This window comes from Ursus arctos, unplaced genomic scaffold, assembly GCF_023065955.2.
Source record: "Ursus arctos isolate Adak ecotype North America unplaced genomic scaffold, UrsArc2.0 scaffold_25, whole genome shotgun sequence".
Taxonomy (NCBI): domain Eukaryota; kingdom Metazoa; phylum Chordata; class Mammalia; order Carnivora; family Ursidae; genus Ursus; species Ursus arctos.
The window spans coordinates 5,791,211-5,817,413 of record NW_026622930.1 but is presented as its reverse complement, the minus strand read 5'-3'; the positions used below and the strand labels follow the sequence as shown (position 1 = coordinate 5,817,413).

Sequence of the window (26,203 nt, the reverse complement as noted above, 5' to 3'; positions counted from 1 at the left end):
GCTGAACTAATAAGAGGGCCACTGCTTCACGCCACCGACAGGGAACTAACCAAGCAAGACCAAGTGCGGGGCTGCATTTAACAAGAGGAAAGAGGTTTTCAGGTTCCCTTTGGCTCCAGACTTGATGATTCTGGTTATACCACTCGCCTGGGAGGCAACATACCCAGCTGCCACCATCCTGTCCAGGGAGGCTGGGGGACAGAGCCCCTTTCCAGAATTTGGCTGGGCTCCTCTTTGAGCCATTCCTGGCCCAAGGCATGACAGCATAAGGGCAGCATAAGGCATGTGTCCCCCATCCACCCACCTGCCAAACACAGTCAGGGCCCCTGGGTGGGCCAGGCAGGATGGTCATGTCAGAGCTACAGAGGGCATGAGACACGGTCCCTGCCTCAGCCAAGGTCCAGTCTAGAGGGGGCACCATGCGCGGGCACAAACACAGCTGGGCTGGGGAAGTCCAGCAGGGACAGAACAGGGACGCCCAAGTGCAGGGAGGAAGGGAAAGAGCAGCTCCACACAGAGAGCCAGAATGTGTGTGGGACAGAGCCCGGTGACAGCAGATGAGGCTCTGACAGCTGCGCCGGGACAGGCTCTGTACCCACACCGGACCTTGAGACAAGGAAAGAAGTGCTGGAGACTCACCACCCACACACGGTCCTCCGCTGCCACTTCCTAGCCGCGTGGTTCTAAGGAGAGCCTCAACCCTGAGCCTTGGATTCCCCAACTGTACCACGGAGCTGCCATCCATGTCAGGGAGCTGTGATAAGCATTCAGGAGGCAAGGGGGGAGAGATGGGGCCTATGGGGGGCAAGCTCCCCCCTCATCTCTCTCAGCTCATGTTCCTACTGGACCCCAAAACTCTGCTTCTTGTTGATCAAAACACACGGCCTCACTGACATCAGCGGGGAATTCTCAAGCGACTGGAGAGCAGGCCACGGCCCTGGGGTGGAAATCCACGGAGACCACAGAGGCCATGTGACAGAACAAGCCAAGTCCCAGGCCAGGACGAGGTCAGTGCAAGGGCTCCCGGCTCGGAGCAGTGAGCGACCACGGAGCTGCCGTGGCACCGAGACAAGCAGGAAAGAGAAACTCACCCGTTAGAGCTCACGGCGCTCTCAGCAAGGTGCCGGACGCACCGCACTGGGAAGCCTGGCCCGGCCTGGCCGGCGCCCACTGCTCCAGGACGCCAAACCAGAGGAAGGCCTGGGGGTGCGGGGGGGAGTCTGAGGAGGGGAGGCTGGGGGGAGGGGAGGCTGGAGGCGGGACCCTGGAGACCACAGCCTGCAGGCTGTGCTGGGGCTGAACTGGCCAGGTCGCCCATCCCTCTGCCTCTTTCAAGTCGGTGACCCCAGTCCAGAACCCTGCACTCTCTGCACCTCGACGGCAAAACCACACAACAGCAGTCTGTCCTGGAGGGGCAGGCTGACCCTGGCAACACCAGCACTCAGAGGGGCAGCCGTCACCTCTACAACTGCCACGCTGAGGCCAAGGCCTCCCCCACTACGCCATCGCCACACCCAGTGGTCCAAAGACCCGCAGGCTCACAGACATTGTGTCCAGGGGCTGAGGAAACAGCATGGAGTGGTGTCTTCTCTCCACCATTTCCTCAGAGGGAAGGCATACTGGGATGGAAATGCCATGTCAACTTCTGGGCCAGTGTGATGGATCAGTTGGGGCTGCCTCACCTACCCGCTTGAGGCGCCCAGGCCCACCGCCCCCCGCCCGAGTACAGAGGGGCTGCGATCGACTAGTGATGTCTGCCATGGGCACAGGGGGCAGCATGAAGGTGTGCGAGCTGTATGCACCCCTGACCCTAAGGCATCTCCGGACCACAGCCTCCCCTTCCTTCTGGGAGAAGCAAACAAGAACAGACATAACAAGGATTGTAGAAGACAGGAAAGCTGGAAGAGCTGGTCCAAAAGAGCGGCTGAGACCAGGGAGGGGAGGAAGAAGAGTTGCCTAAGATTTCCCTAAATCTCCGGGCTTTATGAGCCATAGTAAATGCAAGGGCACCGTTTTCCAGTCCACCTTGCCTGCAGAGGTGTTTACTGAGAAGGCTCTCTCCAGGGAAAAGTGACTGAGAATAGATCTCTACTCAGCTAGCCAGCTCCCTGGCTCCAGCCCCTTTGCTCTAGACCTGGAATGGGCCCCCAAGGGGCCCAAGCAGCTCGCACCTGAAGACGAAGAAGCCGACATTTCAAGATCTGGGCCCACGGCAAGGTGTGGTGGCCATTCGAGGAAAGAGAGAGACACAGGCCAGCAAACTGGAAAGCTGGTACCTGGCAGGGGACTCCAGGTGGCCCAAGGAGAGACACTGAGGGCACAGCTTCCCACGGGGGACCAGAATGCCTCTGAAATTGAAACCAGGCACGTACTGCAGCCCAAAAGAGCAGCTCACACTGGACCAGAAGGGGAGACTTAGACACTCCCGAACCTGGGGTCTCCACACCTAGGATGCAGGAGGACCCCAAGGTGGAAGGGAGCCCAGCCCTCACCACTACCCACTTAGCTCAGCTGCATGCAGCACTGCAGACCCCTGGGTCACCACAGAGAACATGCCTTCTCCTCTACCTACTGTGACAACTGTCATCATGAGATCAGCAATAGCTCCCCTTGCTGGGGCCTTCTGTGCGCCACGCCCTGTACTAAGCACGGGACACACCCTGCAACCTAAGGAACGCCATCATCTCCCTTCAGTGAGGGACTCGGGCTGCAAGACGGCGGGGAAGGGCCACGGTCAGCCAGTGAGGAAGGGCAGAGCCAGGGCCACCCCAGGCCTGGCAGCTCCCCAGCAGGGCTCTCTGCCCACCAGGCTCTGCCTCTGAAAGCACCCTTAGGGCAGCCTGTGTGCACCCAAAGGAGTAAGGATCCTGGGATGCCCAGGAGAGCCTGTGCTTGCACTCAGGTGTCATGTGGGCACCTCACTCCCTCCTGGTCCCGTGCACCTTTCTCTGCTCCCTGACCCTTTCCAAAGCACCCCGGAGAAGCTGGACACAGAGCCTGGTCCCAGACATTCTCACACACACATACACACACGTACACACACACACACACACACACACACACACACACTTCCTCCCAGACACGTGGGTCCATCACCCTTACTACGCTGACCTCCTTAAAGTAAATGTATGTGCCGATGTGGGGGTCTCAGGGCTCTGACACTCTGGTCCACCACCCATCCAGGGGCTCTCACCATACCCTTCCCGACTCTCTGGAATCCCCCGTTGCTGGTCCCACCATTCTAAACCTTTGCTTATATTCCAAGAAATGTAATGAGTAAACAAATTCTGCTTTCCAGCTCCTGCTTCTTATCAGCTACACGGACTTTTTCTTCTTATAAAAAGAGGAAACTTCAACTTAATAGAAGTAAATGAACTTGAAGCCCTGCCCACCCCAATCCCCCCACATCCCCCCAAAAATTGATGGTTCCAAACTCAGAAACCACACATTGTATCCAATTCCAAATCCAAGAGCCTGTCCCCTTCCCGTCAATGACTTCCACTGTTCTGATGTGGCCCACTCACCTTCTGTCCTTCTCAGCACGGCTCCTCCTAGGAGGATTCACCTGAGCAGTGGGCAGGACAGAGCATCTTGCTGAAGAAAGAGAAGCAAAAGCAAAATGGAACCCCAAAAAGGCTAAATCGCCAAAACTCAAGTGCACACCCAAAGCGGGAGAGACAGAGCTCCGGGCTGGCCTGACAACTGCATCTTGCGGAGCTGCAAGTCTCAGATTTCTTAAACACACAAAGCTGTAGTTTCCCAGAGGACATTCCCTCCCTCCCTGCCCCCCTGCAAGCTGCATCTGGGGCCAAAGGTTAGCCCACCTATGGCCCAGGCCTGGTTGGTGTCTTGAGAGGCAACAGCCAGGGAGTCCCTGATCCCAGCCTCAGGGCACTCTCCCACCTCCCCAGCTCCTACCTGGCTCCTTTCCCCCAGAGCAAGAAGTCACTGGGTCTGTCCCCTCCCCGTCAGTGTCACCTCCCTGCCTTGGTCCCCAGCTTGGTTATTGGAGGTTTCTGGGAAGGATAAGTAACACCAAATCGATAGACCAGTTTCTTTGAGGGAACAAAACCTAGCCCGTCTGCACCCTCACCTGAGCGGGAGACCCACTGTGGAGAGGGGACCCCAGGATTCTGTGCTAGGGCCAGGCATGGAGCAGGGAACCCACTCCACTCCCATCTGCTTACAGTTCACATGAGCAGACATGGAACATTTTCAACTGGACATTAATCATTTGCAGCAATTAGATACCCAAGACCTTGCAGAGGGAATGGAGGAAGCCCCGAGGCGCTAGACGGCCAGGCTCCCCGACTTAGGTGCGCCCGCATAAAGGGAAACAGAGACCCTGGCTCTGCTCTCTCAGGTGCTGCATGCGAGGCCCACAGCAATCAGACTACAGAGGCTCGCAATGCAAGACGCCCAGCGGATTGTCAGCAATGAGGTATAATTGAAAGGATTAACATGAATGTGATGTTTCCCTTCCAAAAATTCGAGGAACGCCACAACGACTCTCATCTGGGCTGATATGACTCATGTTTTTAATAGAGGAACTTAATTTTCACTTCTGAGGAATTTGGACTCAGGGAAACATTGTCTAAGAACTGTTCATTTTACTCCACTGGCAGTAAGTCGCAACAGCCCAAAAGTAAAAATAAAGGTCCCCAGTCTGTCCCTTGTCTCCCAGAACACACTGTGAGGCACAGGAGGGGTCCTCCATGGGCCTGCCCAGAGCATAAGGTCTCAGGGGAAAGCTTGGGGTCTGAGATCCGCTAGACAGGTCCTAACTCAGTGTGGTGGCCTGTGGCCAGGACCTGCCTGTCTCTAGGACACTGCTCGAGCCATGCCCACTCAAAGGGCATCTGGCAATGCTGCACAGGGGCCCAGGCAGGGCATGCTGTGTGAGCAGGACATGAGGCCATTCCAGCAGCACGAAGGATGCAAGGGCACAGCTGGGCCAGGCACCTTCCTCCTGATCTGGAACGCTCCAGGTAATGCAGCCCCCGGTGCCTTTTGGAGAGGTACGCCCCATCATCCCAACCCTATGGCATCCTCCTCCCAGCAGAGCTGGCTCCCAGGAGACTGGGCCCTAGGACAGACTCCCCCCTCTGCTCAAGGCCTGGTCCTCACACTGGGCACGGGTCAACAAAACCAAGGCTCAGAGGTCAGAACAACCTGTCGCCATCCCCAGCTGCCTAGTTAGCGGAGGTAATGAGACATCACAGAAGCCCCAGCAATGCCCATCCCTTCCCAGCTCCCTCCCTCCTGGCAGAGTCGACATGCCCATATCCACCTCCCTGCCCTGAGTCCCCACAGAGACCCTGCTTCCCAGGGCCATCCCAGCCCAGCAACTCTATTCCGGATACTGATGAGTGTCAAGTTTTACATAAAAACTGAACCCAGAATGAGCATCTGGGGTGCAGACTTCTCGAAGCAGCAGTACCAGGCAAGACCGTTTTTCTGCCTCTTTACCTTCCTAGATGTATCTTCTTATTTACACGGCCCCCGGCAGGTCCCCCAGTGCACACGTGCTTCTAGCTGACGGCTGGGTCCTGAGGGGGAAGCAGGATCGTGGGGGCCAAGAAGCTGATTCGAGGCACTGCCCTTCACCCTGCTGAAGAGCCCCTGCAGGTGAGAATTTCCCAATCCGGCATGCCAGGAGGAAGGATGCACCAAACTACCACCATCCCTGGGACCCTCGTCGCTGCGTCCTGGAAGCTCGGTCACCTGGCTGGCCGCGGCAGGATGTCCCTTCTAAGTGCCGCACGCCACTCACCCAGGCTTCCACCAGACCCCACAGCGCCCAGGACGCCACCCACGACCCCCACCCCCACCCCGCAATGAAGAACAGATACCCAGATCCCCTCCCCAACTCCTCCCCACCTCTGCTCCGGCCAAGGGAGAGGCTCTCATTTATAAGTTGCAGATAATGTCACCCACCATTCATCCAAATGTGTCACTAACATCCCATTAGACTGTAATTATTTTTTAATTAAAACTAAGAAAACTGGCATGCCTGTGCCGACTTTATGCATCTGTTATGGGTTAAAATAGCTTTTAAAAAATGTTTCGGAGACCGCAGTCTATTGTGGCCGCGGCCTCTGCCAAAGAAAACGCAAGCTTGCTTATTTTCTCCATGGGGCGCAACAGCGCCTGTGTGTGCCGGAACAGAATCGGCTGGCCGTGAAAAGAATTCTAAATAAAACACAAACATGGAATTTGGCAACGCCACAGAAGCAAGCTTAAGACTAATTCCAGCATGCGGACGGCTCTCACATAGTAAGTCTGGCTCCAGCATAAATGAAACCAGGCACTGTAAAATACCAAGCAAGTTGGAGTTTCAACTTAAAGGGACAGAACGCTGGTTCCAGGTATAAAAGCTTATTAAGCCGGCTTGCGCTGGCTCCATAAATCCATAGGTTATTAGCTGTTTGCTTTCAGCCAATCCCTCCTTAAAGAGATGCATATTAAGAGAGAGAACAACAAATGAAAACCATCACTTTGCACTTGACTTTTAGTGCAGTGGTTCTGGAAATGCGGTGCTCGTTACCTCAATTAGAGGAGAAAGACTTTCTGAAACCTCAAATACCCATAAACCCTAAGGGGAGGAGGGAAGATGGGGCAGAGGGGCCAAGGGATGCCAGGTAAGACTGCCCCATCCCCGTCGGAAGGACGAAAAGGACCCCCGAAAACCAGACTTGTCAGAGGCAGGACTCAGCCACAAGGGGAAAAGCCACCTGGAGGCCGGAATACCTCCACCCAGGAAAACAGCAATGATAATGACTGTGACAGTGATAATTATAGTTATAATGACAATAAAAATACTATAGTGATACCTGCCACTACTCACCACCTTTATACACCTCTATAAGGTGGCCTGATGGAACCGGGAAAGACTTCCAAGTATAATGGAACAGTTAAGGGCCCTGAAGTCTGACTGCCTCAGTTTCCCAATCTATAAAATGGGAATGGTGGTGCCTTCCTTGCAGAGTTGGGGCGAGGGATATTGAGGATGAAGCCCACCTTAAATGTTTAGCCAAGGGCTAGCCATCCCACTAAGTTGCAACCTCATTTTATAGACCAGGAAACTGAGGCCCCTAAAGGCTAGGTCACTCACCAAGGTCAAAGAGCTGGTAAGTGTCAGAGCCGGGATTTCAGACCAGCTACCTAGCTCCAAAGCCAGCGTTCCTCACGCATGCACTCCTGGCTGGGTCACACCACCACGGGCCACGTTTTCTGGGACTACGAACTGGGGGCTCTCTCTGAGGCGGGGGCAGGCAGGGGGATGCGGCCTCCCCTAGAACGTAGCGAGAAGACAAATTCATCCCCGGAGAGAGATTCGCCCTCAAAGCCTCTCAGCAGGCCTCGGTACTGAAACTCGACTGCACACCGCAATCCAGGGAGAATTACAAAGTTCAGGGAGGAAAATAATCAAAGGGCCTCTACCATAAACACCCTGCACCGGGCAGGGGGGAGGTGACCCTTGCTGTGCCGATAATTCTCCCTACGCCACCACACACGTGCATACACACGTGCACACGCACAAATATACACACACCAGACACGCTCACGTTAACACTCACGTGTACAAACACTTAACACACACGAACGTGTGCACATGCGTGTACCCACACACACGCTCACGTAGACACATGCACAAATATGAGCGAGCGCGCACACACATATTCACATAGCCACACACATGTATGCACACTCACATATACACACTCGTTACACACACACACAAATACACTCACATGTAAACACACAAACACACAGGGCCTTTTATTACGGGGTCTATGCCAGGCCCAAGGACCCTGGCAGAGGCAATGGGAAAAACCAGGGAGAAAATTACATGAGGCAATGTTTGGCTCCAGATAAAAAAGCCATGGAATGTCTTCCCTCAAGTCTTGGTTATTTCTTACAGGTCCACTCCGAGCTGGATCGTGCAGGGACGGCAAGGCAGGTCAGCCTGGCCTAGAAGGCACACCCGACCATTCTGGCCCCCAAGGTGAACCAGCTGCGCTCCCAGCACTAACCAGCGCCTGATCAGGTGTGGCGGGGACACCCCAAGCAACCGGCACCACAGTCAGTCTGCACGTGGCCACTCCTCCGTGAAATACACGCTCAGCAAAATGGGGGCTGGGTCTCGACCCTCTGACTCTCCCCCCACCCCTGCTCTTCAAGCCTCCGCAGCCTGGCTTGGTGACATCACACTCCAGTGGGCTCCGAGCTGCTCTTCCTGAAAAGATGCACGTCTTAGAAGATGCAGACTAAAAATACTCCTGGCTTCTGAGAGCCAGTTTACAAAAATAATTATATTTTCTTTAAGAAAAGAGATTATAGGCAAGTATGTGTCCGGCTATTTTTAGTTCCTATTCAACTCTGCTAATTTTTTCTCATAATAATCACTGAAGACTTTTTTTTTAAAGCCACCCCCCCACCCCGTTAATAATTGTGTTCTGACTTACCACAGGGGCAGGACTGGGGGCGGGGGACACACAACCTTCCATAAAACACGGAGGTCTGAGTTTTGCCCCAAGGTGACAGCATCTGAAAATCACTGGAACAAGGAACATCTGGCCATCTTGTTGGAGACCAGCTCCAGACTCAACCCAGTACACTTCTGGGGGATGCCCTGCACATACCTGAACCCTAACCTTGGTTGTTCACAGAGGACATCAAATTGGGGTTCCTGTCCTGAAGGGGCCTACAATCCAGCAAGGGGTATGTTGTGGGTTGAATGGTGCCCCCCACCAAACGCCATGTCCATAACCAAACCCTGGAATCTATGACTATGACTGCATTTGGAAAAAGGCTCACGGCAGAGGTCATTAAGTTCAGGATTTCAGATAAGATCATCCTAGATTATCCGGGTGAGCTCTAAATGGAATGACAATTGTTCTTCAGTTTTCCTTGTCTGGGAGAGGAGAAGACAGGCCCCAAGGATGAGGCCTCGACCGCAGAAGCAGAGCTGGAGGATGCGGTCACAGCCCAGGCACGCCGGGAGCCACCAGAGGCTGGAGGAGGTCAGGAACAGAATCTGCCCCCGGAGCCCCCCAAGGGAGCATAGCCCTGCTGACACCTTGAGTTTGGACTTCTGTCCTCACGGAACTGTGAGGTGACAAACTCCTGTTGTTGGAAGTCACCCCCTGCCCCCGCCTGTGGTCATTAGCTGTAGCAGCCCTAGGAACTAATACAGGACAACAGAAAGCACAGCCCCACAGACAAATCCTCACTGCAGTCTCACGATTACCCTCCCTCTGACACAAAGGACGTGAGGCCACATGATCACAGAGGCAGACCCGGGAAGTCACCCTATGATCCAACTCAGGATGCCTCTTCTGCGATTGCTCCCAGCCCAGCTGGGAAAGCAAGGCTGGCATAGCGATCCCCAGGAGACAGGGACCCAGAGAGGCTCTGAGAGGGGCGGGACCCCGGCTCACCCTTTCTCCCAGATGTTCCCACTCCAAAGTATATGGCTCTTTTGCTAAACCGAGCCCAAACCAGCACCCTAAGGACACAGCAGAAAAAAAAGTGAAAATTGTCCACTTGCAGAATTTTCTTCCCCAAACTCTCAAGCTAGCAAAATGTTTAGCTGACTGCTAAAAATCAGCAGCCTGGGAGACAGGCCGTCGCTGGGAAGCACTTAGGAGAAACCAAGAGGCCATTACCCCAGGGTGAGACCCTCAAAGGAAACGTACTGAGGGAGGTGGTCATGGGAGCCCGGCCACCGATGCCATGTCTGAGCTCAGCAGGAGCCCGTTCCCTTCCGGACCCTCACATTCCACCACGTAAAGTGTGGCTGCCGCTTTGGCAAACAGGTGGGCAGTTCCCCAGTAAGTCAGACAGAATACCATGTGGTCCAGCCATCCCACCTCTGGGTGTACACCCGCAAGAACTGAAAGCAGGGTCTCCAAACAGTGGCTGCACACCCATGTTCATAGAAGCACGGTTCACAGCGGCCACAGGGTGGGAACAAACCAGGGTCCGTCCCAGGACCAACAGACAAACACAATGCGGTGTATCCTCAAGATGGGACATTACTCGGCCTCTCCAAGGAAGGGCATCCTGACCTGAAATACAACGCGCATGAACCTCGAACTCGCTGTGCCGAGTGAAATGAGCCACTCACGGGGGGAGAAATATTGTCTGATGCCACTGCTATGTGACACCCAGAGGAGTCAAACTCACAGGGGTAGGAAGTAGAATGCGGGAAGGGGGAGATGGGGAGTTAGCGTTCCATGGGGCTAACAGAGTTCCAGTTTGGGATAACGAGAAAGTTCTGGAGATGGACGTATGGTGGGAGCAGAACACACAACAGCGGGAATGTACTTAATGTCACTGAACTGTACCTAAGTGGTTAAAAGGATAACTTTTGTATACTTTACCACAATTAAAAAAAAAAATCCAACAGACCTATCCTCACAGCGTGGTAAGAAAGAATCCGTGGAAAGTGCACACAGAGCCCGGGGCGCACGGTAGGCCCTCAAGCAATGGCTCCTTTTACTATCAAATCAAGACTAAAAGGAGGCACTTGTTAAAGCACAAGGAAACTCGAGAAGAGGGTGCATCAGGGGAGCTGGCTAAGTACAGCGCCCCATGGGCCTGTCCCATCGGCCATTCCACACATCCTATTAACAAACGCAGTCATTAAAAATGTCTGGCTTTAGGGGCACCTGGGTGGCACAGCGGTTGGGCGTCTGCCTTCGGCTCAGGGCGTGATCCCGGCGTTATGGGATCGAGCCCCGCGTCAGGCTCCTCCGCTATGAGCCTGCTTCTTCCTCTCCCACTCCCCCTGCTTGTGTTCCCTCTCTCGCTGGTTGTCTCTATTTCTGTCAAATAAATAAATAAAATCTTTAAAAAAAAAAAATGTCTGGCTTTATGAAAAGATTCCAAATGCCCGTCTCTGCAGGTAGTGGCTCTGTTTTCGCACGAACCTCTTTCAAGAAGTCCTGACCCTCTGACTCCTTCCGCTGACATCATCAAGTACCAGCCTTCCTATTATCCAGGGCTGGCCAGGCCTGCTGTACCCCGAGATTCAGTAGCTCACGCCTCTCCCTCCAAGGCTCCCACTCACACCTGCCAGGTACAAGGCCAGCAGGAGGGCTGTCTGGGAGCCAGAGAGCAAGGATAGGAGCAGGCTGTGTCCCCCAGACCCAAGGAGACCTGGGTTCAAATCCCACTTTTGCTGTCCACCAGCTGTGCAATTTCTGGCACATTCCACCAGCCCTCTCTGGTGTGCCTCCTCAACTGTGAGCTATAGACTAGGTTACCTCCTGAGAAAGAAGGTGCTGGGAAGCCTGAAGATCTAGGAAGGCCCCTGCAGATGGCCTGACACACAGTGGGGGCACAGAAATGGAACCTTACTGTAACCTGGTGGCTCCATTGCCAAGTGTAAGAAGGGACGCTGGTGCGAGGGTTAGCCACAGCTGATGCTTCCACCCCCGCCGACCACGCACCGTGGTCACATGCCAGCCCCTAAGGAGGGGCCTGAAGTGATAAGCAGGCAACAGCCCCCCTCAGGTGTGAGGGCAGGCTATGTGTGAAATCCCACCCAGACAGACCCCTGCCCACCAAGGATTTCTCCCCACTGACTTCTGGATTAAATTGGCCAGCCTTGATTATGTTTGGATAAACTATATTTCATGGTTTAGACTATTTGGGTTTGATTGTGAAATATGTACAGCACACAACCCCTCCGCCTTGCCTGGCCCTCGGGTTTAAAAAGTCAAGTACATTTTGTTTTCCCCACCAAAAAAAAAAAAAAAAGAGAGAGAGACAACACCAAGAACACCTCAGGCTTTAAGAAGGACCAAAGTTTGTTTCTCTCCAGTGAAGAAAAATTGCTTCTAAGGGACCATGTACAAAAAATTAGGAGGGGGAGCGCCGGACTGGCTCAGTGGATGAGCACGGGACTCTTGATCTCAGGGTTGTGAGTTCAAGCCCTACGTTAGGTGTAGACATTACTTAAACATAAAATCTTAAACACACAGACACACACACAAAGTGAGGAGCTAAGAGCGCTCTGTGTCTCTTCTCTCTCTCACAGACATGAACATGACCTTTCCTGGGTGTTCGCCGTCTACCAGCATTTCCTGAGCACCTACAAGGAGGGACGCGCCTGCCTGGGCTCTGGAAACCCAGAGAGGCGGATTTACATGGACCCAGTAAAGGCCATGGTGAGGGCAGCTACGTGGTCCCTGCCTCCCAGCCAGACCCCAGAAACCCAATCTGAGGGTGATGAGATGAGAACATCTTTCCCGGTGCCCCAGACCTCTTCTTTTATGCCAGAGTTCCCTTTGGTGGACTGAGGGTTGGTTCTCTGTGTCCCCGTAAGTCACTCACAACTTGGACCCCTCAGGAGCACCCCAAGCTCGAAGAGGCTTGCCAGGTCAGCAGGACCTCTCCTGGCTGACACCCACATCCACGTGTGTCACTGGTCACACACTGGAAGATTTCCAACCTCCGGCCTCACCTTCCCCATCAGGAAAACCCCAGAGGATCTGCAGGACCTTCCTTGCTCCTGGAAGCTCAGTCCTTTCAGTTTTTTTTCTGCAGAGAAAGGCAGTCTTGTGCAGTCCAGCCACCATAGCAGGAACCCTGCTGAGCTCGTGTCCTGCCCCAGATCAGGCGGCAGCACAGCCAGGGAATGAAGGAAGACCGTGGGGACCCTCCCACGACCATGTGTGAATGTGGTCTGGCTTCCCACCGCGAGCTGAATTTCCAGTGCCCCTGTTTGAGCCACTCTGCAGCCCGATAGGAGGCAGGAGGAGAGAGCTATAAGCTCTGAGCCCCAGGATCCTCATGAGCAAAAGAGGGGCTGCCTCTTCTTAGGGGAGTTATGAGGATGGGGTGGCCTAAGCGAAGTGTGCAAAGTGTCCAGGACAGTGCTGGCACATAGTAGGCCTGCAGAAAACCGGGGCACATCACAGGAACAGCGATGGCGGTGATTCCCCACACAGCAAACTTGCAAAGAGATGGCAGCCAAGTCGTCATCATCGGGCATCAGGCAGGGGGACCCACAGCTTCTCAACAGCCCAGCTTCCTCCTCCTTGCCTCTCACACCTCCCATTGCCTCCGCTTCCCCACACGCTGGTGCTCGGCTGCGGCCACCCCAATACAGTGGCCATTTCGTGGAACCTCCAGTGCAGGGACGATGGGCAGGTACGCCTAGTGTCTCCATTTCACAGGAAAGGAAACTGAGGCTCGGGGAGAGGAGGTGGCTAGCCCAGAGTAAACGCATTCACGGTCAGGCACCTTGAGGGCAGGCACCAAGCACGGCCCCACCTCTGCAGCTTCCCACACTGCCTACAGCCCTCCCAGCAGTACGTGTCCACAGCGACATTTCGTTTCAAACACGAATCCATGCACAGAGCCCCGAGAAGGGATGGGGCAGCCAGTGATCAAAGCACAACCAGAGAACGTCTTAAACCAAGGACACACGGAGGCGTATTCCAACTGCAGGTGGCAAAACTGAGGGTCCAAGAAGCTAAACGTGCAGGGCTCCTCAGAGCAAACACTCACTCCGCTGCCAAATCAGACTGCACGCCTCATGGGCCTTCATCGGGATGAGGAGTGTCCTTCCCTAGCTTCCAGTCTGAACGCAAGCAGGGACAGTGCGGCCTGGTGGGCAGAGCCTAACGGGCACAGAGCCCGTGTCACAGTCTCCGCCTCAGTGACCCGTCTAGATGATGGAGGCGTCGGATGGGCTGATCTCCCGGACCCCCGGCCCTAGGTCATCCAAGACGGACTGAAGCCGCAGGTCACCTGAAGGGAACCCATTTCCGGACTGCTCCACCCCCGCCACGTGGAGGGCCCCCAGCCTCCTCTGCCACGTTCGGATTCCCTTCAAAGCTGCTGAACGTGGCCGCCTGCTCCGAGATCTCGGATGTCGGTGGCCAGTGCTGGTTCCTCACATCCACTAGCTGCTTTAAAGCGCTGCATCCAGCGCTGCATTAAAAATTAATTACACATGCTATTTTATTGCCAGTGCATAATGTAATGAGCACCAGCTGTGCTAAACAGCCAAACTCCTTTTTAAGACAGCTATAAAAAAAAGAAAGAAAGAAAGAAAGAAACTGCACTTCCAAATGCCTCTCCTGTCAGAGCAGAAAAACAGCAACATCTTGTACGGATTTGAACAGAATTCTTTGATTTAGCTGTGCCTTCAGAACGTCTGAAGGGCCGGCTCGCAGTGAAATAGAATCTGGCAGGGTTGCAGCGGTCTCCTCTCCGGGACGTTGCTGGGACCCCTTTTATCCAAGGACAGTCACTCTGGTAGGTGCCCCTGCACCTCCCCTCACCCCACTGGTCCCCCCGCAAGCAGCACTGCACTCCTTCTGGCCCCCGGAAATGCGGTGCCCTTGGCCCCTGTAGATGCTGGAGCAGATGTGACTTCCCGGACAGTGGGCTCTCCTGGAGTTCTCCCAAGCCCTGCTGCCCTCTGCCACCTCCACCAGCCTGGAGAGTCAGAGTCCTCCGTCCTGGGGGCCTTGCAGCGCTCAGCGGCTTCTCCGGGTACCTCCCCCAATTACAAAAGGAGGCATCTGGGTTTAAAGACGGGCGGTCCAGAGCAGACTCTGCAGTGGTGTGATCCCAGGAAGCAGGCAGACACCAGACTAGAATCCACTGGACAGGCATGCAAGAATCACCCATGGGTTGTAAATGCCGGACCACCAGACCCCCGGGCAATGGAGACATCGCAAGGCATACAGATGACTCTTTAAATTTTTAATGACTCTCCTGAGAGCCCTTTTCCTCCAGTGAGCCAACCCCCATTGACATTGGGACCTGGTTAGCCCCGAAAGACTCACAGCAAACGCGACTTTGCAGAGGGAATCACAAGAGCACGTCTCGAACCTTCCCCAGACAGAGTGCTTCTGTCCACACACATTCATCCACACTCACTTCTCTTCTTCTTCCCCCACCCCATACTCACCCCTCCCTCCAGAGTCTCCACGGAGGCTCTCATGCCCTACTGGGGAGCCCCTGCACCCCCTGCACCAGAACAGAGGCGGTGCACCAGCGGGGGCCTGGCGGGCGCTGCCGTCTCGGTCCGCATCACCCTTTGGCTTCCCACTGATCCTCCGGTGTTAATCAGACCCAGTTCAGAAAGAAACTACAGCGTGCTTCTTGTTCTGGTATGAAATGTGCAAAGCACAGACCATATCATTAACATAAAACTTCCAGAAATAAGGCCACTTTCCAGACAGACTGTATTAATTGCATCAAGCTTCCACAGCTAGGGTGGTCTAATCCACAGTGTCCCATTGGATGGCTCCGGTTATAAAAACCAACACAAATGAACACTGGGATATAATTGAAGGAGGAGAACACGATAGATTCTACTGTTACACCCTACTATTTACTTACAGGTATTCTTTTATCTTTATTGTCCCTTTAACCCATGCCAAGAAACCCCAGACTAGTTAAATAACACAGCAAGCAATTTCAGTAGAAAAGTAAATTGAATTTAACTTTACAAGATTGCCCTGTGATTTCAGCATCTACTAATGACTGCCACTGACTCCTTCTATTAAATCCAAACACTTCCACTTCCCCGAGCTGGGATCCTGTGTGTTCTTGCGTGAGAACTTGAACTTCACCGAGCACATGTATTAATCACAATAGCTGATGACCATTTGTGGGTTTTAAATATCCTTTTCCACCTCACGATGCTGCTACATGATCTGAGCCAGCCAAGAAGCTAAATGCCTTTAAGAATGGAACCTGGAGATCCAGCCTGATGTAAAATTTCAGACACGTAACTGTGTACTGCTGGAAAACCCATTCTACTCAAGCATGAATCAGAATTTCCACAGGGCTCACTCTGCATGAGGCACCGGTCTCAGCACCTGCTATACATGACCTCATTTGATCCTCAAAACAAGCTTTCAAGGCATAAACTATCATCACCCCCATTTTATAGGTGGGAAAACTGAGGAATAGGGAGGAAAACAGCTTGCCCAAGGTCACAAAACCATACAGAACAGCAGCCTTCACTCAGGCAGGGGATACACTCTGATGACAGCCTGACCGTCATGGAAACCCCGAATGCGGAAAGGTTCAGGGGAGCCAAGGCCCAGAGGTTTCCGAACCGGTCTCTGAACACCCCACCCCTGCCCTGGGGACCTGAGCCAAGTCATGTGCCCAGTCATTCACAACAGCCAGTAACTGAAACAGATCGACATGATCTGTTCAGAAGTCAAATGTGCAGCCTCATTTTTAAATGTTACATATGTATCATGTGATACATGCGTACCTACGTGTGTAGACACATTTATATTTTTTATTACAGAAGAGGAAACAGCCCCAGAGAGGGAGATCGGCTTCTTCAAGGACACCAGCCAGGTGGAGCGAGGGCCAGGATCACAGCCCCAGCTTCTCAACTCCACGGGCACCCTGGAGAAGTTCCTATGTGAAATTTCTCAGGAAAAAAACTTCAGTTTCCAGGAACGCCCAGACTCAAAGCCCTCCCAATATCTCAGCAGAGTCAAAAAGCAATGAAGAGCCCAAGTCCCTCCTCCCTACCGTGACCATTAGGAGGTCTAGGGTGCAGGTCCCGGGAGGCGGGGCTGTCTGGGACGCTGCCAGCCAGAGAGGCACACAAACACACAAGCCTACATGGCTTGCTCCCCCATAAAATCACATCCTTCTATAAATAACTGTGAATGCCTTCACGGGCATGCAATTAACCTGTGTGAAACACGGTTACTCCGGGGTTTTCCGTATTAATTTGAAGAGATAGGTTCAGTGCGTCCTGATCTGAAAAGAGACAAAACAAAGTAAGGACGGTGGCCCCTCTCCGTCTTTACAGAGGACTGCTTCTTCCTAACGGGTTACTGCGAATTTAATGACTCCATTCCAACTACTAATTAAACAGGCACTAAAAACACTTCAGCAAACAGCCCAGTGCCAGGGACAGAAGCCACAAAGGGACAAAAACCTCCGGAACAGGATATTTTCAGGTACTGAAACTGATCGGAAAGTATGGAGGGATAACCTCAAGCAGGCTAATTAACGGGGATCCAACAGCGAAAGAGGACAGCGCTGGAAATCTCGGCCAAACGTCAGCGGCCCGAGAGCAGGCCTCCGAGGAGGGTTGGGAAGGGTGGTCCCAGAGACCCCAGGAACAGCCCCCGCCCTGCCTCACTCCTCTCCCTGGGCACGGACGTCAGTTTGGGGGCAGCTCAGGGACTCTAAGCCCTCGTGGCACTGAGTTCTAAGACCCAAGAGGGACTCAAAGCCAGATGAGCCAATACCAGCGATGAAGCAGTTTCTGGATGACCAGACAGGGTCAAATCCCACCTCTGCCCCTCCTTCCCCTTCCAAGAGTCCTCTCTGCAGGTCCCCATTCCCGCTCTCCCCATCTCCACCCCTGCAAGCTGCAGGAGGGCCAGACCCACTGTGCCTGACTCCACCTTGGTTTGCACAGCGCCTACAAACGAGGTGCTCCAGAAAGGGCTTTTCATGAAAGAATGAATGAACGTGGGCTATGAGAACTCCGCATTTCCGAGCCTCACTTTCTCATCTGTAAAGTGGGGAGAAGAGAACCTACCTCCTCAGGTCACTATGGGAATTCAATTCAAGAATGCACATAAAAGGCCCAGCGCAATCCTGCACACAGTAGGCCCACACGTGGTCCCTTGAAGGAAGGGGGTGGAGCTGTGGCTGAGGGCAAGCGTGGGAGGACGTGCTGCTACCAGAGCCAACAGAAGGTTAAGTGAAGCCCTGGGCGCTCCTCTGCCAGGGAAGTCGTGTTTCTGTACCACAGAACTTGACCGAGTCTAGTCGGAAACACTCAGGCTGATCTCTGATAGCGCGACCCCCCGCGTGGCTGCAAGGGCTGCGGCACTAATTACAGGAAGCCAGGAGAGCAGGGCAAGCACCCGGACGAAGCAGACATCCCTCGCTCAGAAGCAGAGATCACAGCACAGCCCGACAGAGCTGGGAGGGGAGCCCCAATCACCCTGGGCGCTCAGGCAGCCCTGGGCAAGGAGTGGGTTTCTTGGCCCGCAGCGCCAACTCCTTCCCGGACAATTTTCGTCTTGTTTTGTGCATTCAAGGCATTAGCCCAGTACCTAGGACGCCACCATACGCCACGGCAGGAGCTGCTGAAGGCTACAGGCCACGCCACCAGCAGGAAGGTCTAGGAGGCTCTTGTGCCCGGAGCTGGGGCCATCTGTGGCCCTCTGCAGAGCTGTGGCTCCACCAGGGACTGTCCCTTGGGACAGCTTCAATTAAAGCAAAACCTGTCCCAGAAAAATAGTTTTCCCTTCACTACTCAAATCAAGAGAAAGCCTGCAAGGTGCCCAGTGACAAAGCTGGGACAAACTGAATCGGCCCCAGCTCTGCACCCCCCCCACCTCCTTTCCTGGCCCCTGCCCAGAAGCCAGACCTCAGGGTGCTCACCACCACCTGTGTGGGTGTCAGCCTCCTGGCACCAGGCCCTGAGCAAGAGAGGCTGGGATGGGAGGCCTGTGCCCACAAATCCAGGGACCCCAGGCCACAGCAGGAGTTTGGGCTGTGTTTGGGAAAGAGGTGGGGGGCGCTGTGCTGTGGCTACCCGTCCGCCCACCTGTATGATGGGCAGACAGACCTGCAGAGAGGCACACAGTAGGGATGAGCATGGCCCCACCCCACAGGCACCCCACAAGGCTTCACCTCCTCCCACGGCCACAGCTGAAAGTCTCCTTCGGAGTGACTTTTTTGTCTCAAAGTTAATAGGCAACACATTCTGGCAAAGAGAAACTCAGCATTTTGGACGGCTCCGGCGATGCGCACAGACGACCAGGGAGTCTTCCCCCCAGTGCTGTCTTCAGGGTGGGGGGCAGTGACTGGGGTGGGGGGGATGGCAGTGGCGAGGGCAGAAGAAAACCTCGGATGTTAAGTGTTATCCAATTAAGCTTTAGCTAAACAGCCCAAAGAGACGAAATTTAGAAGCTGGAGGAATGCATTCTGGGAGTGAGACACTCAGAACGGGCCGAGGCATCGGAGGACCTCCTGACCGATCAGGACAGGGGCACGTTGACGTGCTTCACCACTTCCCCTGTGCCCCCCAAAATGCCTTTAGGGGTGGGACTGCACATCCTCCCTGGGGCCCCACCTTGCCCGGCCCACCTGGGAGAGGCAGCCGCCAGCTTGGCCCAGGGCACACCCCGCCATCCCTGGGAGCCCGCCCCCCCCACCGCGGCCGTCTGTTACCTGACAACTGACACTGGCATCCAAAGGGAGCCTCCGTCTGACCCTCACCCTGAGTCCCGTCACCCGAGACTGGGCGCGCGCTGCAGCACGGCAGGGGGAAGCAGGGCGGCAGAGCGCCCAGGGTGCGCAGAGGTGGAGTGATCACGGATGAGTGAGGGTGGGAGGAGGCAGCTATGGGGGCCGTCGCTGGCAGCTGGGCAGGCCTGCACGGCCCTGGAGAAAAAACAATAAAAAAGACTGGTCAGTCGGGCCCTGGACCGTACAAGGGACCCGGGGTGTGGGACAGGGGCCCGGGGCAGAGGGCTGCAGGCCACCCTTCCAGAGTGGGAGGCCCCGGGGTGCCAGGCCCGGCAGGGAAGGCAACCGGGCACAAGCAGGGGGCAAGAGGCCAGGGAAGTGGGTGGGGGGCCTCATGGGGTCCTCCTTCCACAGCTGCCAGGATGGGCTGTCTTGGGACCAGACTCCCATCCCTGGGGGGGCCAAAAGAGCTTGTCAGGACCCCTGCACCCAGGAAGCCCCCCACCCACCATGTGGAGGCTTCTGGAGTGTTCTGGAGCTGGCTCCCTTTGGGGATTCATTCCCAAAAACCTGGGCCACCCCCCACTCTGGAGGAGCTGGGAAGCTCCAAGCCACCACTGTCTGCTATATCAGGATGGGCTGTTTGTACAGGCCTTGGACACCTCCGTCTACCTCTGAGCACCTGGGCACTGGTTAACCTGCAGCCTGGCAGACGGCCAGCTGGTGTCTCTCTCCAGCCCACGGTCGTCCTCAGCAACCTGGGCATCAAGCACACAGCACATAAGCCCCAGGGCCTTTCAGAAGGCTTTGAACACCCCTCCCCAAGAAAAACCTGGCACTGCCCAGCACCCCTCTTCACGCCTCAGGCCAGCTTGGGGCGCCTCCCCCATCTGACAGCCAGGACGCAGGGCCAGGAGCTCTCTTGCCTCCGCCCAGCCCCACGGCTCGCCTCGACTCCCCAGCAAGGCCTGCGTTTGATTTGGCCGTTTATCTTAAATGGCTAAGAGACCACCAGGGCAAGAATCTGTGTGAAGCCCTTGCCAAAACCACAAGTGAAGAAGCCCAAATTCCCTGGGTAAATAATTGAGCGGGGAAGCATCAGAGAGACAAAAAGAAAACACCAACAAGATGAGGGCAGCCGGGCCCCCGGCCGGCTCCGCCAAGGAGGCCACCCGACGCCGCTCACCACCCCACAGGGGCCTGCAGGGTGGGGGTCTGCCCACCTCGGGGCCCCACAAGGGATTCCCCCACCCGGGAGAGGCACGGGGCCCCACCAGCCCACTTCCGGCCAGGATCCCATCCCAGCCCCCCTCCTAAGTGAGCTTCCCAACACGCGCATGGGGCAGGGCCTGGGAGACCCACTGCACAGACCGCCAGACTGACATCGTGCCCACAGCCCCCACCAAACCCGGGCCGCTTGGCTCCAGAACCAGGGCCCTTTCGCTCTGGCACCTGCCTCTACAAATCGCGTGTTATCCTGGGCCTTTGAGAAGACCTGCAAATGTCCTGCCAAGAAGCCAAAGGCAGGTGGCTCCTCTGCACTACTGAAGACCTCAGACAAGGCGAGGTCAGGGCCAGGGGGCACTGCTGAGTCCATGACGGCCCCAGAGGGAGGGCAAGGCCAATGACCCCACACAGTGCCCACCACAGATTCAGTGCTGGCCCCCATGGCACCTGAGGCCAGTGTCCCCTGCCTCCTCCTGGAAGCCTGCCCTGGCCCGTCCTAGCCTAAACCCCTCCCCCAGCAGCAGACACTGCGCATTCAGTCCTGTCTACCTGCACCTGCCTTCACACGGTGGAAGGCTCCTGACACGGCTTTGCACTGAGCACCTACCACAATAGGCAGTACGTCTCCAATACCTCACTCAGCTGGGAAATCCATCCCCCATCCCATAGGGACACTGAGGCTCACAGAGATCTGGGACTTGAACCCAGCTGTGTCTCCAAAGCCTGGATATGCTGGGCTTCCCCCTCAAGCTGCAGCTGGGGTGAAGTGACCAGGATGTCCTAGGATGCTGAGAAGGGCCATGTAGTGTAGAGGGAAGCCGGAGGGTCCTTGGGCTCTGTCGGGCCATGGGGAGACTGAAAAAGAGCAAATCTAGGCCCCCAGGTTCTGGGTGAAACCATGACACAGCCACCACCATTTACCATGGCTGAGAAAGAGTGACAGGAGTGCCCAGGACTGCCCAAGCAGAAAGGGAACAGAACCTCTGTCTCCAAAGTTGGGAGGAAGGGCCTAAGGGCAGGTCTAGCCACACCCCTCTCCTTCTGGAAAGGTCAGGCTTAGGCCAGAGTCTGTACAGGCAAAGTCATCCCCCAACTCAGGTAGAGCTGGGGGGCCAAGCTGCCCCCAGGAGGGGCTTCCATATGCCCCATTAAGAATTCCAACCTCACTGAAGACCACCTGCTCCCGGGACTGGCTCAGTGGGGGCAGGGGAGGCGGCAACAAGAGTGAGAGGCTTCTAATCCTATGCTGCCCACAGAGGACATTCTGTTGCTCTCAGAAGACCTCTGCCCTGGGAGATCCCTCCCTCCACCCCAGCAGCTAACGCAAGGGTGGGACTCCAGGAAACCTCTCCTGAAGCTAGGGCAAAAGCAGAAGACAATGCTAGAAGCCACCTACCATAAGACTACAGCAAATGTCCAGAGTTGGCAAATCATAGAGACAGAAGGTAGACAAGTGCTTGCAGGGGCCGGGGGCGGGGGAGTGAAGGCTAATGGGGATGCGGTTTCTCCCCGGGGTGGTGAGAATGTTCTGGAATTAGGCAGGGGTGGTGATGGTTGCGCAACACTGCGAAGACACTCCAAACCACTAACCGTACACCTTCAAGTGGTTAAAAGGGCAAAGTCCAAGGTGAGGACTGTCTGGCCTCAGCACCCATCCCAGGCCACGTCTCAAGCCCTTGCCCATTCAAGTGCAGGCAGGAAATCGAGAATACACTCGACAGAGCCCTTGAGGCCTGGTGACAACAGGCTGACACACATAGAGGAAGGCCGAGCTCAGACACAGGCCCGGAGCCTGAGGCCTGGGCCCAATCCCCTCTGCCATTTCCTGGCCATGTGACCCAGGGTGAGTCACTTTCTCAGAGCCCCGCCCTTAAAGGAAGGTCAGGACAGGCCTGGCCAGAGCCTGGCTTCCAGGGAACACTCACCGAATGGCCACTACCATCCATTCATTTTCCACTCTGGAACTTTTCCTGCTCCCTCCCCAGAGCCTGGCAGGGAATGCCTGTCCGGTGTTCTGGGCTCTCGAAGGCACCTGACAAAGCCCTGCAAGATACTCTTTTAAAAATGATTTCTTTTGAGGTCTAGGTGGGTTCCCCTCTGGACTTGGAACAGCACCCGAGGTCTGTGGCACAGGGACACCAAGACGCCATCTCAGCTTTACGCAGGATCCAGGTGGCTTAAAAATAAAACCCTGGCTGGCTCGACTCCTTATCATGGAAGTTGGCTTTCACGAGGGAAAAAGAAACAATGAACACATAGATCATATCATTTAAGGTCAGCAGCCTTCCCAGGAGTAGGTCCTCCCTTCTCACGAATGAGGAAACTGAGGCTCACAGGGGTTAGAATGTTACTCTATGCCTCCAGTTCAAAGAGGCACAAAAAAAGTCCAAAAATAAGATCCCTGAAATGTTTCTTAAGCTCCAAGTCAGGGTACAAGGTAGTTTTCACTGCATCCATTCTGAGGGTGTCTGTAACCTGTCTCCTTTCTGGAGGGGCCCTGAGATGTTCCTGCTTCATCCTCACACATGCGCACTACCCCTGAGAGCACGCCCACACCCACTGGCGAGTAGACACACACACAAAAAAAGCGCCTGGAAAAGCCCCAGCCTGGTGGTGAGGGGAACGTGCACCTTTCCCAATGCTGGATCCTTGGGCGCCCCTCCCACATGGGAGGGTTACAGATTCCTAGCTGGCGAGAGGAGCTCTGGAATACGCTGTACTGGAGATGTAGATTTTTCTCCCTACTGGTGCTTTTCAATTGATACATTTTTTAAGCCAAGAACTCCTACTGATAGTGCAAAAATGAGTCATAGATCAAGGAGGGAGACAGACAGGGAGCGAGCGCTTGTGAGTGAGGGCCACTGGCAAGGAAACCTGACAATCCCCGCGCCCCCTCCCCCCATGCCAAGACATTAATTCTCACAAGTCGGAGAAAATTACTATGCATGAATGCAAAAAGCATGATCAGGAGTAATTAACATGGCTTCATATGCAAATTTTATTAATGCAGAAGTACAAAGTCATTATGCAAATGAAACTTACGTCAACTCTCTTGACAAATATTCATCTCTGAGGCTCAAGTTTCTCCCTTTTTATTTATTTATTTAATTCTTCTCTCCCCCACCCTTTTTTCCCGTTTTTTTTTTTTTTAAGAGGTGGGGGGTGCTGGTGACCGCTTGGGTAGCAGCAGCAAGCCAAGAGGACTGTTTGACAAGTTTGCAAAGTTGTTTTTCAACCAGAGAAATTTATTCTTGCATTGTTGATTTTTTTTTTTTTTGGTTGTTGGCAGGTACAAGACAGCTTATAGGAGCAGAGGAAAAAATAAAAAAAAAATAAAAAAATAAAAAAAGCTCTGGGCAGCAGGCAGCCAATCAAAACGCCAGAGCCTGTAATGAGGGCGATTGATGGCTGTTTGGCTTTTACTGCAGGGTAATGAACTAGAATCCAGTCTGAGGAGGGGGGGAAATATGAATATTCATGAGACTGTGCTCCTGCCTTTGATGATTAAAGAAATTTTTAATATTCAAATAAGCGCTTGCCAAGTGATTAACAAAGAACATGCACGCAGAAATATGGAAATGGGAGCTGGGAAAGATTTGAGAGGCGAACAGACTGCTGGAAAGGCAGCCCCAAATTTCATAAACAAGATCGGCAGATAACCCAATTCGCACACGGGCAAATAAAAACATTTCTTTCGGATCGCTTAAATATTTTGCCAGCTACTTTGTCTTAAGGATGATAAAAATGCTATGTATTAAGGGGGGAGGGGGGACAGACAGAGAGAGGAACCGCATGAAGTCAGATGCACTGCTCCTGCGCTTCAGAGTCTCTCCCAATTCCAGTCCCCCTCCCCCAACCCCGACGGGAAATCAGGACTCTTTTTCCGGTTTGCTAGAGAGAGGATGGAGGGAAGCCAGCTCAGACTTGAAAGCTCAATGCTGGAGGTTCAGGCCTGCCTGCTTTGGGGCACCCGCTGCGTGGCGGTGGCACGACCCGGGCTGCCACGTCACGACGCATGGTCATTTGTTGCTTCCAGGCTGGCCCAAAGGCCCAGAGATGGTGGCCCACGCTATGTCTGTGGGGCAGGAGGTGGTGATCCTTGTAACCTGCAATCTAGAGAGCTCGGGGCCTCCTCCAGACTCCGGCCCTGGTCAAAACACAGAAAGAAGGTGGCCACAGGGAATGACAGGGGCACACACATCTTGAGAAGTTGAAAGGCCTCAGATTTCTGCATGGGGCCTGGCCTGGGCATCTTCGGGGCCACAAGGAGAGGGCGCCACCGATCCCGCAGGCCTCATTGGCTGTGCGCTAGGGCCGCACGCTCGTATTTTAACAGCTCCACCACGGGTTCACATTGAAGCACATAATAACAGTATTAGCTGGTAAAATGATCCTGCAGTTAAAATACATCTAATTAGCAGCCGATGACATCCATTCTGGCAATTTCCTATTTGAAAGAAGTGGAGTGCCACCTTAAATGAGACAGGCAGTGGGTACTCACCCAACAAGACCTAGCTTTCCCAGCATTTGTCTCTCTCTCTCCCTCTCTCTCTCTCTCCTTTTTGGGGGGAGGGGGTTGGCTGAGATGGCACGAATAGGGAAGGATTCTGAGCAGCCTTCTTTGTTACTCAATTTCCGAGCTACGGGTCTGGGGGAGGGGGCCCCCAGAAAATAAATTCCCTCACTCCACAGGTATTATTTCGTCTTCTTCATTTTTAATCACGGAGGTGTGGTAACCAGCAAAGGCCAGAACTTGTTTTCCATTTCATTATAAAATACATCACCATCATCACCAACAACAAAGCAGAAAGGGAATCCAAGCACATATGTGAACACCATAAGTCATCGTGAAAACCTGCAAGGTCAGGACAGGTCCCCCAAGACAGGCCAAGAGAGCTGGTGGGTGTGCACATGGCTCAGCTCAGTGCAGCAGAGCATCTGGGGGATCTAGAAATTCTCTGTCAGGAGCTCAGACTGCCAAGTCCCACCTCCCACTTCTGGATTCTCCTAAGCCAGGCGAGTCTGAGCGCCCATCATGGCTCTCAGGTTCTTGCTGCAATGGGTTTGAGTTTGGGGGTGCATGTGTTGGTGTCCTTTAAAAGAGGAGCAACAAAAAGGGCAAATGAGGTCTCACAAGGGTTTGCACAGCTGTGTTTAAAGACATCCTTCAGGGCCATCACAGAGGAGCCATAAAAATAAAGCTCAAGCCAGGCCTTTACTCAGGCTTCCTGCTGAAAACAGCAGCCCTTTCACAGGCCAGGAGGGTCGGGATTCCTTCCGATGCAGGTAAGAAGGCCTGCCTGGCTTCCCTTATCACTGCCCAGACGTGGCTGGACCTAGAGAGGGCCACTACAGGGTTCCAGGCAGCAGGGAGAAGGGTGGGCTTGCCAGGGGCCTCCAGGAACATCTCTGGGCTTGAGGTCGGGCCAACTGCCGCTTCCCCAGTGACCATCCAGAGTGGTCACAATGCCGTCACAACCCTTTGGGGCCACCGGGGCACCAAGAAGCCTTGGCCACGTAGAGGAGGCAAGAAGCACATCCCTCCCAGCACCCAAGCCAGGCCACCTTCTGCCTCGCACCTCCCCCTTCACGCTCCCGAGATCTGTCACAGTGAATCACCACTTCAACTATTTTTGCTCCCCAGCATGCTACACATTGAATGCATCCCCGAAAAGGGAGAGGCAAGGCAAGGAACGATCATCCCCCCCCCACACACACAACAATGCTACCCAAACCGGTTTCCCTCCTTCCAACA

General features: G+C 54.5%; 1 protein-coding gene across 4 annotated transcripts in view; it reads right to left on the bottom strand.

Moving 5' to 3' along the window:
• Positions 1 to 26,203, bottom strand: part of BCL11B (BCL11 transcription factor B) — a 95,566-nt gene that overhangs the window by 36,011 nt on the left and 33,352 nt on the right. For 2 of the 4 annotated variants that reach the window (XM_026515329.4, XM_026515330.4), the window contains exon 3: positions 19,204 to 19,416. The exons of the other annotated variants lie outside the window; for them this stretch is intronic. In XM_026515329.4, coding sequence (XP_026371114.1) covers positions 19,204 to 19,416 — 213 coding nt within the window. The remainder of the gene's footprint in view (positions 1 to 19,203; positions 19,417 to 26,203) is intronic. 4 annotated transcript variants of the gene reach the window in all.